This window comes from Panthera leo, chromosome B2 (assembly GCF_018350215.1).
Source record: "Panthera leo isolate Ple1 chromosome B2, P.leo_Ple1_pat1.1, whole genome shotgun sequence".
Classification (NCBI taxonomy): domain Eukaryota; kingdom Metazoa; phylum Chordata; class Mammalia; order Carnivora; family Felidae; genus Panthera; species Panthera leo.
Window position 1 is genome coordinate 148,216,069 of NC_056683.1, and position 14,249 is coordinate 148,230,317.

The 14,249-nt window shown below is 57.5% G+C and overlaps 1 protein-coding gene across 2 annotated transcripts; it reads right to left on the bottom strand.

The window, feature by feature from the left end:
* Positions 1-404: 404 nt before the first annotated feature.
* TBXT (T-box transcription factor T) lies at positions 405-8,970 on the bottom strand. Of its 2 annotated transcripts, none has more exons than XM_042937440.1 (8): positions 8,765-8,970; positions 8,097-8,361; positions 7,225-7,359; positions 6,374-6,435; positions 6,192-6,253; positions 4,517-4,690; positions 2,952-3,081; positions 405-1,329 (listed from the first exon to the last, which is right to left on the bottom strand). In XM_042937440.1, exons 1-8 carry the CDS (start codon positions 8,968-8,970, stop codon positions 1,056-1,058), a joined length of 1,308 nt encoding a protein of 435 aa, XP_042793374.1. In that variant the 3' UTR covers positions 405-1,055. The 2 variants fall into 2 exon arrangements, with proteins under 2 accessions (XP_042793374.1, XP_042793373.1); XM_042937439.1 differs by having other exon boundaries at positions 4,517-4,693.
* Between the last annotated feature and the right edge of the window lie 5,279 nt (positions 8,971-14,249).

Here is a 14,249-nt window from a genome sequence, read left to right on the forward strand (position 1 = left end):
ATAGGAGGTTCAAGTACGCAGCATCCAACTAAGCGTTCAGCCACTAGATGGAAAGACTGCCCCGATCGAGCCGTCTGGTTCCCTGCTCAGAACGCCAGCAGGGAAGATATTTACAAATGCCCTATTGTTCCCACATATCAACTGTCGCTTTGTGTCAGTTCATGTTAGCGCTGGCCATCGCCCACGATGCCATCCCCCACAACCCCCACGACTCGGTGTTGACTCTCTTGAAAGTCAATTATCACCTTCTGCATTTGTAGTTCACACGCAGTTCTGCAGCTCGTTAGACGAAGCATTAAGGTTCACAACAGATTACAATGCTCCTTTGGGACAAGGTCTTTGCCACCAGCCGTCACAGACTCTCGCCCCCCAAAATGAGGAGTCTGAATAAAAACTAGACCAACCAAACTTGGATATTGCTTTTATTTTGCAGAAAAAGGCCTCCTGCTGATTGTCTTTGGCTACTTAAAAGACAAATATAAACGATCGTAGGTTTAACAACACAAGAGATTAACTACCGATGCTCAAAATGGACACGTTCTAGTGGGCAGAGCGGGCAAGTCTGCATTTCAACTACAACCTGCTGTCCTCGGCTGTGACATTATCCTGTCCTTCCCGGCACAGGCCCACCTGTGACCGCCGCCACAGAGGGTCTGGGAAGTCCTCCAAAGCCACAAGGAAGAGAACTGAGTGTGCATCTGTCTTGCACGAGTAGGACCGGTGGGGTTTACAACTGCTGGCGGGCCGAGGCTGCACGTGCCGTATGAGAAACGCCACGTGTCTGACCCCAGCAAATGGCGTTTATCGCGAATCACGGTAAATTCGGGCCGCCGCGCTGCTTCCGTGCAGAGTTCGCTGCGGGTGCGCGGCGGGCACGGCACTCCTGAGGGACGGCGGGACACGTGTCCCTCCTCCTAAGTGTAAAGGGAGGGTGACGGGGCCTGTTTCCTTCCCTCAACCCAGGAGCGGCCACCTCGGTACCCGGGAGGTGAATCGGACCCGCACTTGCGGCCGCCACAGCGAAGTCCCGCGTCGTTTACGACACAGGCCTCGATTCACATGGAAGGTGGCGACACGGGCGTCCACGAGGCTATGAGGCGGGCTTGGGCCGAGGCGTCGTACTGGCTGTCAGGGATGTCTGTGGCCGCGGGGGCCCCTTCGTACAGCGGGGATCCCGAGGAGGGGGAGGCCGGGACCGGGTGGGCGAGAGGCGCCACGTGTGCGGAGGGTCCCCGGAAGAACTGGGCGCCCAGCCCGTTGGACATCCCCGCGGTCTGGGCGCCGGGCGTGATGGAGCCGTTGCTCACGGACCACAGGCTCGGGTACTGGCTGAAATGCAAACGTGGAGACAGTCAGGCGGAGACCTGGAGCGGGGCCCCAGACCGGCTGCGGGAGGGACAGCGACGGCCAACGACCCGAGTGCTGACCAGGGCGCGGACGGCGTCTTCCAAGCAGGTCACCCGCTCTGTTAGTCAACCACACCCTGAGGCGACCCTCAGGTGCACACCCCACTGCACCGACCCTCGAGAGGCAGACAACACCCTCCTGAAGCATGATGGTTTGGAAGGTGCTTCTGACGGTGACTCCAAAACAGACACCGTCCCCTGCACCTTGTCCTGGGCAGCAATGCCCGCCACCGGGGCGCAGTGCAGCAAGAACGGGTCTGAGAGTCAGACCCGGAGCCCCGCCCTTCCCTAGCTGCGTCAGGGAACACTGGCCTGCAACCAGTTTCGAGCCTGTGTCCCAATCCGTGGAAGGAGGGGTTGGACATCGGTATTAGACCCTTCGGTCTGGGAACGTAGACGTCAGCAGGTTGCAAACCTGCTAAAATCGTTTGGAGAAAACGTCTTCCTATAAATGAAGGCGACCTTATTCTACGTGGTGCTATAATGCTTACTGAACCATGTGCTGTATTTCAGCTGTATTTGAACTTGAAAACAACCCTGAGTTGAAGGAAGTAGTCTACCGCCCCCTGTTTATAGACAGAACACATGGCTCTGAGATGCCCAGTCCGGACGGTGCTGTGGGGTGCCCCCCCTGCCAGGGGTCTGTAACCTGCAGGTGATTCCATTTCTGTGCTGGTTTCTAAGCGACCGTCCCGCCCTTGAAAAGTTGGCTGCTTCATGCACCTGAAGCGCTGTTTGCTTTATTTTTTACAGGCAGACACTTAGATTCTTATTATCAAAGAATTCTTTCCTAGACAAAAGAATTAAGATCTGAGGCATAGTATGATATGCTAAATAGAATAAACGGCACTGCTTTCGAAGTTGAGATAACTTGTCTACAGACTCATTCTACTGTGAGCCACCAACTTGCCAAATCATTTAATATCCCTGAGCCTGTTTCCTCCGTAGAAAATGAGAGTTGACTTTCAACTTTGTCTTAGTTTTTTATAATAACCCTATGAAAACCCTCCGTATGTTCACCAATCGGCTTGATTTTTTAAGCCCATCTCCCCCTACATTATTTTCAAGTTAATAATAAAGCATCCATTGTTCTTTACTAGTTACAAGCAACCACGTTAAGGACTTTGGTCCTATATCCACAGGAAAGCCAACTACACCTTTTCCCTTAATTTAATAGCTCTTCTCAAAAAAAGGCGCTAGAAACATTTCTTCAGATTACACCTGCTGACCCCAACTCTGTAAAGACAAAGAGATGGGGTCATTTGGCATTCTTGTAGAAACGAGGCTCCGAGAGTTTAAGAGACTTGTCCTTCGCAGGAACTAGTAAGTGCCAGAGCCAGGATGGGGGCCCTGGCTTCCCTGTTATATCTCTATCCACGCCGCACCGCGGTCATGCAACCTGGGATCCCCGGGTTAGCGGTACGGCTACAAATAACTGCCCAGCCGCCCCCAGGTGAAGGGCAGAATAAAGACCAAGGATGGAAACGGCAGGACGTCACATTCGGGGTCCCAGGACGCTCTGCATCATGTCCGGACATACATTACCTGGAGCCAGCCGGCGGGCCGGCGCTGTGGCCCACAGGGAGCATGCTGGTATGGGCAGGCGTTCCCAGGCTGGGCCAGCCGTCGTGGGACTGGAGCATGGATAAGCATGCAGACGGATTGTCAGAATAGGCTGTGGGAGGTGACAAGCCATCGTTATGGACGCCATTGGCCTGTTTCATTGGTCATCAAAGGCAAATATTTATGGCCGTACGTCTGTTTTGGAAAATGCATCCAAGTCAACCCAAGCCTTTTCTTTATCTTTAGATCAGCAGATGCCCCGTAGAAACGGAATCCTACAACCACTGGATGGGGGGTTAATTATCTTTAAATTTTGTTAACGTTTATTTATTTTTGGGAGACAGAGAGAGACAGAGCGTGAGCGACAGAGGGGCAGAAAGAGAAGGAGACACAGAATCGGAAGCAGGCTCCAGGCGCTGAGCTGTCAGCACGGAGCCCGACACGGGGCTCGAACCCACAGACCGCGAGATCATGGCCTGAGCCGAAGTCAGACGCTCAACCGACTGAGCCACCCAGGCACCCTAGGGATTAATTATCTTTAAAAATAAAAATAAACAGGGGCATCGGACTTTGGCTCAGGTCACGATCTCGCGGTTCGTGGGTTCGAGCCCCGCGTCGGGCTTTGGGCTGACAGCTCGGAGCCTGGAGCCTGCTTCGGATTCTGTGTCTCCCTCTCTCTCTCTGCCCCTCCCCCGGCTCCCGCTCTGTCTCTCTCTGTCTTTCAATAATAAACGTTAAAAAAAATAATAAATGTAACTTCAGCCTGTCTTTTCCGAAAACGTTATTTCTTAAGATTTGAAAGGACTTTAGAAACACTTGCTTCAGACAAAACTAAAATACGATCTTCTAACCTCAGGGTCCAGCCGCTGGTTGAACAAGTCCCAGTGACTATTTCTTTCCCAAATAAGCTCCTTTCATTTCAAATCAGCTTTAATTGCTTAATTGTTTTATGGTGTTCATTAACTATGTTCCTCTTTTTAGAGCCAGACAATATCAAGTCTAGCCGTGCATGGTGTTAGAGGAAGTTAGGGAAGGGATGTCAGGGGTCCAGCCCTGTGCTCACAGTCCTTAAGCGCTCGTCAGGATCAGCCAGAAGACTGCGGATTCAGTAGGTGTGGGGTAGTTTCCAGGTGATGCCCGCGCCGCTGGCCCAGGCACCACACTTGGAGAGACACTGGAAAATCACGCGTGGGTCTGGTTCAGCCAGTAATTCTCACGCCCATCTGACCCAGCATCATCACTTTAGAGGGGTCCATAAACTATCCAAACCTGGGCCCCCGGAGACAGACCCGCAGCTCAGGAAAAACAGATGCATTTCAGCACCGCAAGCCCCCTGGGCCGGACCTCACACCTTCAGTGCGAAGCCAGCGGTGGGCGGGATGCGAAACGAAGGTCCGTCTTGAGCCACTAAGGGGCTGGCTTGGGTCCGCTCCAGAGGACATTCTTCCAATCCTGGTCTCCAGAACCCATCCTACCGATAGAGGCCTTTCCACACGTGGTCTCCCATCCACCCCCAAAGCCCGGGTCTACTGCGACTTAGAACTTACTTGGAGAATTATTCCGATGTGCGTAAGGGCTGGGGTAGGGGGACGGACGGTGGTTCCTCAGGGCGGGGTACCTTTCACAGCCGTGAGTGGAGGGAAGTGAGAGGGGCCCTCCGAACTGTGGGTGGGGGGCGGCGGGCGGGCACAGGGTGCTGGTTCCAGGGATGAGCCACCCCCCTGCTGTGAGAAAAGAGTGCTGAGTAACTGGCATTTGCATACCTCCCTTATTTAAAGGACAGGAGAGCTGAGACCAGAAAACCGGGGGTGTCTTCCTGAGGGGTCCCCGACGAAGAGAAGACTCATAGCGTCTAACACCAAGTCCCCAGATCAAGTCCCGAGGCATCTGGGCTTCAGCTCCACGCGAGAGGCCATAGGCGGACGAGGGTTTCCACAGCCACAGGGCACCCGAGAAGGGCCGGGGAACCCCAGCCTCGGCCAACACCTGCTGCTTCCTCACCCCCTCTGCCTCGACCCCCCAGAACCTTCCGAGGCCCATCAGCTTCCAGGCCCTAACTGCTGAGCATGAAAAAAGGCGGAAACAGATGAAATTCAGAACCAGACACGCTCAAGACACACAGGGCGACTCACGCGCGTGGCACCCCCTCCCCTCCCTTCACCTGCTCCTACCGCCACCCCCCGCCCCACCCCCGCCCCAGGAGCTGTGTCCCCACTAGAGCCAGTTTCTTCCTGCTTTTCTTCTGCTTTAGGCTCAAGGTTCTCCCCGTCGTGCATCAGAGAATCACTCCCTCCACACCCGGCCCACCTCTCACCCTCCAATCTCTTCTCCAGTCACTGGTTTTTAAGGCATTTTTTTTTTTTTAATTCAGAAACGCAACCTCTACAGGGACAACTATTCTGGCTCTAATTTCCAAACGACAAACAATTCCTGGGACAACATTTAAATGCTCTTCTAAAAGAGCTGTTTGTTAAATTAGCAGAGAAGAGGGTTAAAGAAGAAATAGACTGGAAACGTGCCATGCTGGTCTATCCGGCCTCCGGAAGAGGCGGCAAACGCGAACTTTTCTGTCCATTATTTAAATTCCAAGCCCCTTCCCTGTATAGAGAGGACAGCTACACAGAACTTGGCCTCCTGATGGCTCTCTAGATCCGCACCCCCGGGCTCTGGCTGGTGCAACTGGAAAAGGGAGCTGGACTGGGAGCCCTCTTCCCAGCCTGCAAGCCGCCGTTCCCTCTAAAACCAGCCTCAGGTGACGGCCACCCCTGGAACCGAAACGGGCCAAGGGAAAAACCACACCGCTCATGAGCATCGTTCCCAACACGACCCTCCAGTCTCCTATCGCTGACAAAGAGAGAAACCGTATCTAACGAGCTGGCTTCTCCACTTGCCCAACACGGCAGGGTCCAGCCACCCACCAAGATCTCAGCGATCCGACCCAGCCCTGGCTCGAGCTGCCTCGGAGCCGGACAAAAGACCCCAGGTAAACTCGCCCTGGGCTTCTCGGTCAAGGGTGCTGAATGGCACCCACAGCCCTCCCAGTTGGATCGAGGGTGAAGACCAGTAGTAAAGGAGCCTCAACATCATGGGCCCACGTGCCCTGCACGGCAGAAGGGCGGTCAACTCCCCCAAATGCGCCGCGGTTCGCCCCTCCGGCTTCCGGCCCTCAGCTGCCTAGTCCCCGAGGGAAGGGACGCTGAGACAGAGTGCAACAAACCGTACATTGGGAGTACCCGGGCTGCTGGCTGTCTCCAGGCTCCTCTGTCATATCCTTGTGATCGCTTCTGTCAAAACAACGCATCGAACTGTCAAAAAGGAGAACTTTCGGAAAACAGCATTTGCAGAAATATTTCCTCTTTCTGCATATTTCTTGGCCCGCAGGGTAGAAGTTAGAAACCTCTCACCTTTCCTTTGCGTCAAGGAAAGCTTTTGCAAACGGATTGTATTTAATTTTAAGAGCTGTGATCTGAAAAACAAGAATTCACGGTTACTGGTACACAGCCGGAGGATTGTTTGGTACCAGGAAACTGGGAAACATCAGTGCGTCCCTTTAAAGATTCAGACAGAACCGGACCCCCTCCTGGTGGATTTTTCTGTTTGGGTCTGAGGTGACTGAGCAATGGGAACATTTCACAAAGTACGTTGTTAAAAGCTGCTTTTCTGAGCGGAAATCACGGGAAGAAGTTTAACCCGCGGCTGACAACATTCTGCGCGCAGAAATCAAACAAACGTGGTTCAAAACATAACCCGGATCCGCTTAGGAAAGAGCGACCTTCCAGGGCTCTCAGGTGGCCAACACGGACGACCTAACCAGCTCATCACAAAACGTCTGCACGCTGGGCTCAGACTTTGAGATTTACAGGCAGGGACCAGTGTTGGGCACCTTGCGGATTCTGGCCCCTCCGGGCTGCCGGTCAGGACGCTTTCCAAAGATTTCCTCCCTCCCTCCCTCATCTTGCTCTCAAGAAATTCGCACGGCACTTCGCCTAAAAGTTTTGTTCTTTTCGTTCGGAGATTCATTTGGTAGATGGTTCTAGTTTTAGACGCGTTAACAGAGAAATAAGGGCAAAAGGCCTGGCCAAGGACCGGGACTAAACTTTTCGCCCCTCCGGGCCGATTTTACGCTCATGGCAGGTTATCTGATGAGGCCTTACTTACCAGGCTAAAATGCCCCGGTGCCCCACACGCAGAGTCTCTGCATGCTTTGTGAGCTCCGAGGGAACGTCGCCCACCCAGACGCCTCCCCGCCGCTCACCTCCTCGTTCTGATAAGCGGTCACCGCTATGAACTGGGTCTCCGGGAAGCAGTGGCTGGTGATCATGCGCTGGGCGCCCCCAACTCTCACTATGTGGATCCGAGGCTCGTACTTATGCAAGGAGTTCAGCATGATCTGGGGGAAGCAGAGAAACCAGACCTTCAGATAAGGAAACGTCCCTTGCCCTGCTGCTGAGGAGAAAAATACACGCGATGTGCACAGAGCCGTGTAGCTCACAGCAAAGTGTCTCTTTGCTGGTAAGTGGGCGGGTTTCCCCACGGGCACTGCTTCCCACGACTAGTGTTAAACAAAAAAAAGGAATGTGAGATGCTACACCCCAGTAGAGGCAATGAATGCCCATCATGAACTCCTTTGACCCGGTGGAGTAACCTGTTAATGCTTCCAGGATGGAAGTAGACGTCTTTAAAAGCCTGGGCTTGTGTGCGAGGCGCTTGAACCTGGGGTCTCCCGGTTGGGCTCTCAGAAAATGCCAAATTTACAAGTTTGTTCAGAGCACGCGGCCACACGGCAGCCCATATTTAGCTCCAAAGTGACCCACTGCCCCTCAAGGCTGGTATTTTCTCTGCCCCTAGGGCGGTGGAGGGCTTGAATGCAAAAGCTCCCCCCAGCCTGAGACCCAGACCGGCTGAGTCTTCAAAGGGGAAGCTTTGCCCCCTGCCCCGCGCTGCAGGCCTTGCTGTTGCCCTCATCGCTTTCCTATAAACAACACGGAAGGCTTAATTGAGGCCGGCGGTGGCAGTTTCTCCCGGACAGAGGTCACCTGGCGCGCAAGCACAGCCCCTCCCAAGGCTCCGCCAGCGGAAGGTGCGGCCCCGCGGCCCCCTGCCCGGCGCGGGCTCCATCACACCTACCTGACCCCCTCCGTTGAGCTTGTTGGTGAGCTTGACTTTGCTGAAGGATACAGGCGCCTTCATCCAGTGCGCCCCGAAGTTGGGCGAGTCCGGGTGGATGTAGACGCAGCTGGGCGCCTGCGGCTCGGGCTTGCCGCCCGGGACCCACTCTCCGTTCACATACTTCCAGCGGTGGTTGTCGGCCGCCACGAAGTCCAGGAGGAAGGAGTACATGGCGTTGGGGTCCAGGCCGGACACGTTCACCTTCAGCACCGGGAACATCCTCCTGGAAAGGAAGGAGTGCGGCAGGAGGACCCCCAGAGAGGAGCTTTTGGACGGAAGGCACGCAACCCGGGACAGAGGCGGCTGTCATGTGGGGGCAGAGAGAAGCCCCCACGCCCCCGCTTCCCAGAGCCCCCCTAGGTCCCCAGGCGTCCCCCACGCACTCTCACGGCCTCCGGAGGCAGGGTCGGGGAGCACTGGCCGAGGGCTCTCCGCGCGCGGGGGCAAGCGCGTGTCCCCGGGACGCCTCCCGAACTTCCGCGGGGAAGACCTCAGGAGAGTGGCGGCGGGGGCACACCGGGCTCCGCGGCCGAGCGAGCGGAAGGGAGCAAGAAAGACCCCCCACCCCCACCCCGTCCCCGGCAGGAAGCCTTCTCCGGGCCCCCGGGCGCCCCGCGCGCGCCTACCGGCCGTTCTTGGTCACGATCATCTCGTTGGTGAGCTCCTTGAAGCGCAGCCACAGCTCGCTCTCCTCCAGGCCCACGCGCAGCTCGCGCTCCGTGGGGTCGCCCTTCTCGCTGCCCGCCTGCAGCTCGCTCTCCACGGCGCTCAGCAGGTGGTCCACTCGGTACTGCAGGCTCTTCCCCGCGCCCTCGGCGCCGGGCGAGCTCATCCTCCCGCCCGCCCCCTCCCCGCCGCCCCCCGAAGCCCCGACTCGCGACGCGACAGCCACCTTCACCCCGGCCGGCGGCCGCTTTTCCGAGACGGCGCCGGGCTCCCGGGCGGAGGGCGAGGAGCGCGACCTGGGGGGGGAGGGGGCGGGGGAGAGGGGTGGGGGGGAAGGCTCTTCCACTTGAACTCCCGCGACGCACGACCCGAGTAGGTCTCCGGGGACCGCACCGGCGTCCCCTCCCATAAATAGGGCCGCGGCGGCCGCCGAGGGGAGCGGCCGATTGGGCCGCGCGCCCTTTGAAGTGCGGGGGCGACTGCCCATTGGCCGCGCGCGGCCATTTCAGACCCGGCGCGGGGGCTGGGGACGCCGGGGGACCCACCCCGGGCTCCCGCGCCCGCTTCCTGTCAGCCGGGGCCCCGGCCCGACGCGTCCCCGGCCCGGCCCCTCCGCCCCCGCCCTCCCCCAAGCGTTTGCGCCTCCATCAAAGCGGCGGGGCGGGGGCCGCGGGGCCGGGCGCCGGGGCTGGGCCCCTGCCCGCGCGTCCCCGAGGGGCTGCCGTCGCGCGGGGGCCGGCCCGGGGTCGCCCCGCCGGCGCCCGGAGCCCGGCCCCCGCAGAAGGGCGCGCGCCCCCGCGCCGCGTCGCCCGGTCGTGCGCCCCGCGGGACCGGGTCCCTCCGCTCCGCTAGCGCCCGAGACCGGGGATCGGCCCACCCGGCGCCCCCGTCCCCGCGCCTCGGCGGCCCGAGCCTCTGCCCGACGGTGGGCTCCGCGCCCAGAGAGGGAAATACTCAGAAATCAACCAAACGGGTCCCTTTAGGAAGTTTTCCCGCCTGCTGCGTAAACGCGGGACTTGGATGACGGGGTTTGCGCGTGCACTGAGTGGGACCTGGGGGTTTGCGTGGCTTCTGTGGTCTGATCTTTCCTTCCGCGGAAGGTGGGCGCGGGAGGAGGCTGGCCAGGGTGCGCCCCGGAGAGCAGGGTTCGGGGTGCGCCTCCCCGCCAGGCCCCGGGGGGCCGCAGCGCCCGGCGGCGTGGGGAGCGGGTGGTTTATGACCTTTCGGTGAGAACCTCCGCCAGGAGAGCGAAGGAAAGGTGACAATGAGCAGGAAATAGTTCAATGAGGTCTCTTTAAACAATAACATTCCTCCTAATACGGGAGCCCGGGAGGCGAGGAGGAGCAGCAGCTCCGGGAGACGGCTGCGCGCCTCTGAACCCCATGGCCACCGCTCTAACCCGAGCGTGCGGTTCCAGCCGGTTCCCGGGTCTTCGCCGCGCGCACCCCGCCCCCACGGCCCGGGGTTGGGGGGGAGCCAGTGCATCGGGTGGGGCGGCCCACGCAGGACAGCCCCGCGCCCGAGCTAGGGGGCTCTCCCGGCAGGACGCGGGGTCTGCGCCCCGGCCACCCCCTCCCTGCCGGGGAAGCCGCGGGAGGGATCCGGGCCTTCGCCTCCCGGGAGCCAGCCCTGGGGGTACAGGGGACGCCCGCCGCCCCCCTGGGGTGGAGATAGCGTGTTTCCAGAGCTGGTTTCCGCCCCTCTCCAAATGGGTCCTGAAGAGCCGGGAAGCCCAGCGCACCTCGTCCCTGTACGCATTTCTCGGTTTCTTTTGTTGTCTAGGACGCAGGCGATTCCCAAGGGGCTGAGCCGAGGGGGGGAGGGGGGGGGGGGAGGGAGGATTTTCCTTCTGGAAAGAGGCACCGAAAGGACCTCATTTGCCCCTGACAGCCGGGCCCTCCCGAGTGGCCATCCACCCGGCTCTTTGGGCCTTGGGATTTGGGGGCGAGTCTTTTTCGAGAGAATTAAAATGTGTCAAGGGTCATTTCTGCGTCCGCACTTGTCCTAAAGGGGAGAGGCCGGGTGTGAGGTAGAGAAAGAAGGGAGGAGATCCGGCAGTCGAGGCTCTCTGAAGCCCTCCCCCCATCAGAAGCGGCGCTTCCAACGCCCCCTGACCGGTAAGGCGCGAGTTCTGTCGGTGTGGTCCACAAAGCCCAGTAGAGCTCCCGGTGATGAAGGGTTTCGAGATCGTTCCAGAACTATGGTTCTGATTTCAGCGGGCTCCACAAACAGGAGGGGGCACGACCAGCTAAGAATAAAACCCCATCAGGAAAGAACGTTAAGCTTCAAAGCCGTGCAATGCCGTTTTTACCCTCCACAAAGAACGTCCCAAGGGTTCAAGAACACCACCCAGAAATTCGGCCCCAGTAGCTGGTGCAGCTAGGGGCTGGGGGTTCCCGACTGTGCGGAGCTGGGAAGCACTCTCCTTTTCCACCACCGATTCTTTGTCTTCACCTTTCTGGGCCTTGTCTTCTGGATCTTTGCTCCTCGGTTCCCAGGAGAAGCGTCTCCAACTCTCCAGCCCTTTCACTGAAGGCTTCCGTGCATGACAGTTTACAGCCAAAAACTTCCTCAGGCCCAGCTATAAAGGATTCCCGGTTAGTAACAATGTGCCTCCTTGGGAAGGAGGAGGTGCCGCGGGCTGCTCTGTCCCAACGTCTGTCTTTCTGTCTTTCCTTGGGAAGCCCAGCCTTTCAGGGGAAAATCTGCAAAAGGTCTTATGGCTGGACCTCAGAATGCAAATGGTCACCCCCAAAATAACTTAGCAAACACTTTACAAGAAATCTCTCTCTCTCTCTCTCTCTCTCTCTCTCTCTCACACACACACACACACACACACACCTCAATTTCCAGAAACCATTTTCCCCAGGCCCAACCCTTTTCAAGCAACAAAACCATTTGTCTTTTAGGAGTAGGTATCGATGTCCCAAAGCAGGCTCAAGGCCGGCAGGGGCAGGGGACAGCATTGCAGGACCCCTCCTTTTCTGGGAGAAAAACTTTTACTTTCTGATTGTAAAATTTCTGTTCAGTGTGGAATTTAATAGAGATTTATGTATACCCATAATACGTGTGTGCGTGTGTGCGTGAAAATAAAAACCTCCATCACTAACCACTATTCACATTTTGCTGGCCTTTCCTCACTTGTGTTCATTTTTTTCCTTCTGCCGAGCTCACTCTCCCGTACTGGTCAGGCCCGGCGGCCAAAAGCTTTGGCAAGTCCTAAATTTAAAACAACGTAGGTAGAGTGGGGAATAGCAAATCATTTCTGTCACCAGTTGGTTTATTTCTCCCATTGAAAGGAACCCAATTAATTGTATTATGGTTTGTAAAGTTCCATAATATAATTTTCTGGACTCCTCACCATTAAAAAAAAATGTTAAGGCCATTGGGTTGTTTGGGGGGCACTTGTGGTTTGTGGAGGAGAACAGGGACCTGTCTTTTTCTGAGTACCCTGGCCCAGCTCAGTGCGGCCACGGGAAGGTGACGGTCAGGCCGCCATCTTGAGCTGCGGCCTGCTGTCCCCTGGCCGGCTGGGACGGCCCTCACAGCCCCTGGATTGGAGGACGGTCCGCTGGAGAAGCACTTCAACCCAAATACGTCCTCAGTAGATGTTCTGTGTGCTTTGTGGCACATGACCGTGCACGGATGCCTGACGGGAGTTCACACATTAAAAACAAACAAGCCTGGTGAGAGGCTCAGGGCCTGGGATTGGGGCGCGTCTCCTTAAAACTCCAGGGCGGCTGCTCAGGTCCCCTCGGGTTCAAGGCTGCGGAGGAGGGCTCCGTGGGCCGGCCGGGCTGCCGTCCCTCCCGCGGTGGGAGCTCGAGTGCTCTCTGTGGGGACGCTCAATTTTGTCCATGCTTGCGGGGCACGGGTTTCCCCATGGTGTGTGAGTGGGGTGTCTTTCCCCCGACGTCCCTCGAATGCAGGGGGAGCCCTTCCGTGGTCGGTCCAGCTGACAGTTGCTGTCTTCTGGGGACTCCCCGCATCCAACCCGGCCCCTGGCCGGGGCCTGTTCTGTTTACCCCGCTGGCTCCCGCAGCTGTGGCCCCCAGGCCTTTCTGCACGTCGTAAGTGGCTCTCGAAGTGTCCACTCGTCTCAGTGTCCCTTTTGGGTCTAGTGCTTCCAATGGAGATTTCGCTTCTGTGGCGGCCTTCCAGCAGCCCCCGCGCCCTCCGTGGCCTCGCTGGCCTGTTTCGCAGGCTCCCCTCCCCAGGGCTCTGTCTCTCAGAGGCCACAGCTTTCTGGGTCTCACTGAGAAGGCCCAGCAGTTTTCTGGATTCGTCTTCTGGCTCGTATAGTTTATTATTTCCTCTGATCCTTCGAGATAATCCCACCGCCCTTAGCCCCCAACACACAGCTCCACACCACTTGCTTTCCGCACTCACTCCTCCTAAATAGGGAGGCCTCCGTGCCTGGGGCTCGCTCTCTGTGGCCTCCATGTGTGGACGTGGACGCGCCGTCACAGGCCAGGTGCAGGCTCCCACACTCATGGGCTCAAACAGTCCATTGTCTTGAAGACAGTGAAGGAGGGATTCTCTGTGGAAACTGTGTATCGAATGAGGCCCAGAGAAGGAAGAGAAATTAACAAAGTGAGTGTGAAAGCGATCAGAGCATCCCCCCCCCCACCCCGTTTAAAATTACTCAAGAAGCCCTGACGGGGCCTCCACTCCATCATCTAAGGGATGATTATACACTTAACACTGTGGGACCTGCTGTCTCCTTTCTTTGTACCTTCTCTACATCTGCACCTATGTTTTGGAAACTCCTATTTCGCTACTGAAAGCAACATGAGATCCCCAATGTATTGTCTCGTAGAAAAGAATGTTGGGGACACAGACGCGCACCCAGGCCTGCCCAGCTCTGGTCGCCACAATCACTAGTTAGCAGTGAGGGTGGACGTTGTCCTAAGGGTTGTCCTCATTGCTGCAAGGGCCACGCAGCGGCTCGGGCTCAGAGCTGGGACACCTGACATTTGTGTGGAGAGAGCAGAGGCAGCCTGGGGGTGTGGCCCTGGGGACAGGGCAGGGTTCCGGGCCCGGGAGTGGAAGAGAGACAGAGCTTTTGTAGAAGCCGCAAGGGATGTGTGGCTAGGAGGGAGTCCACTTTTCATGACAGCAGAGACTCAAAGACACAGTCCCCAATCTAGCAAGAGCGAAGCCATGCGGGCAGGACATTCCACTGTGAGACAAGCGTGCTAAGTGCACGATGTGGGAAGAGAAAGGGAGCAGCAGTCAGGTAGGTAGGGATGGGGGTGAGGCCCGGAGCAGACTTTCGGAAGGGGATGGGCTTTCAGCATCTACAAGAATAGATAGGAGGGCCCTGAAAAGGTCTGCAGTGTAGCCTGTGAACGTAGTGGAACCCTTCCGGGGGCTTCCTGTAGGGATTCCCATAAACACCGCAGATGAAGACCAAAAACGAACAAGGAAGAATAAGAGAGCGAT

What these genes read in the sequence shown, in the direction of transcription:
- TBXT (XM_042937439.1), bottom strand. Translation starts at nt 8,970, where the DNA reads ATGAGCTCGCCCGGCGCCGAGGGCGCGGGGAAGAGCCTGCAGTACCGA. An exon ending in ATCGTGACCAAGAACGGCCG is followed by an intron (nt 8,362 to 8,764) that starts GTAGGCGCGCGC and finishes CTTCCTTTCCAG; the next exon opens with GAGGATGTTCCCGGTGCTGA. An exon ending in TTCCTTGACGCAAAGGAAAG is followed by an intron (nt 6,254 to 6,373) that starts GTGAGAGGTTTC and finishes TTGTTTTGACAG; the next exon opens with AAGCGATCACAAGGATATGA.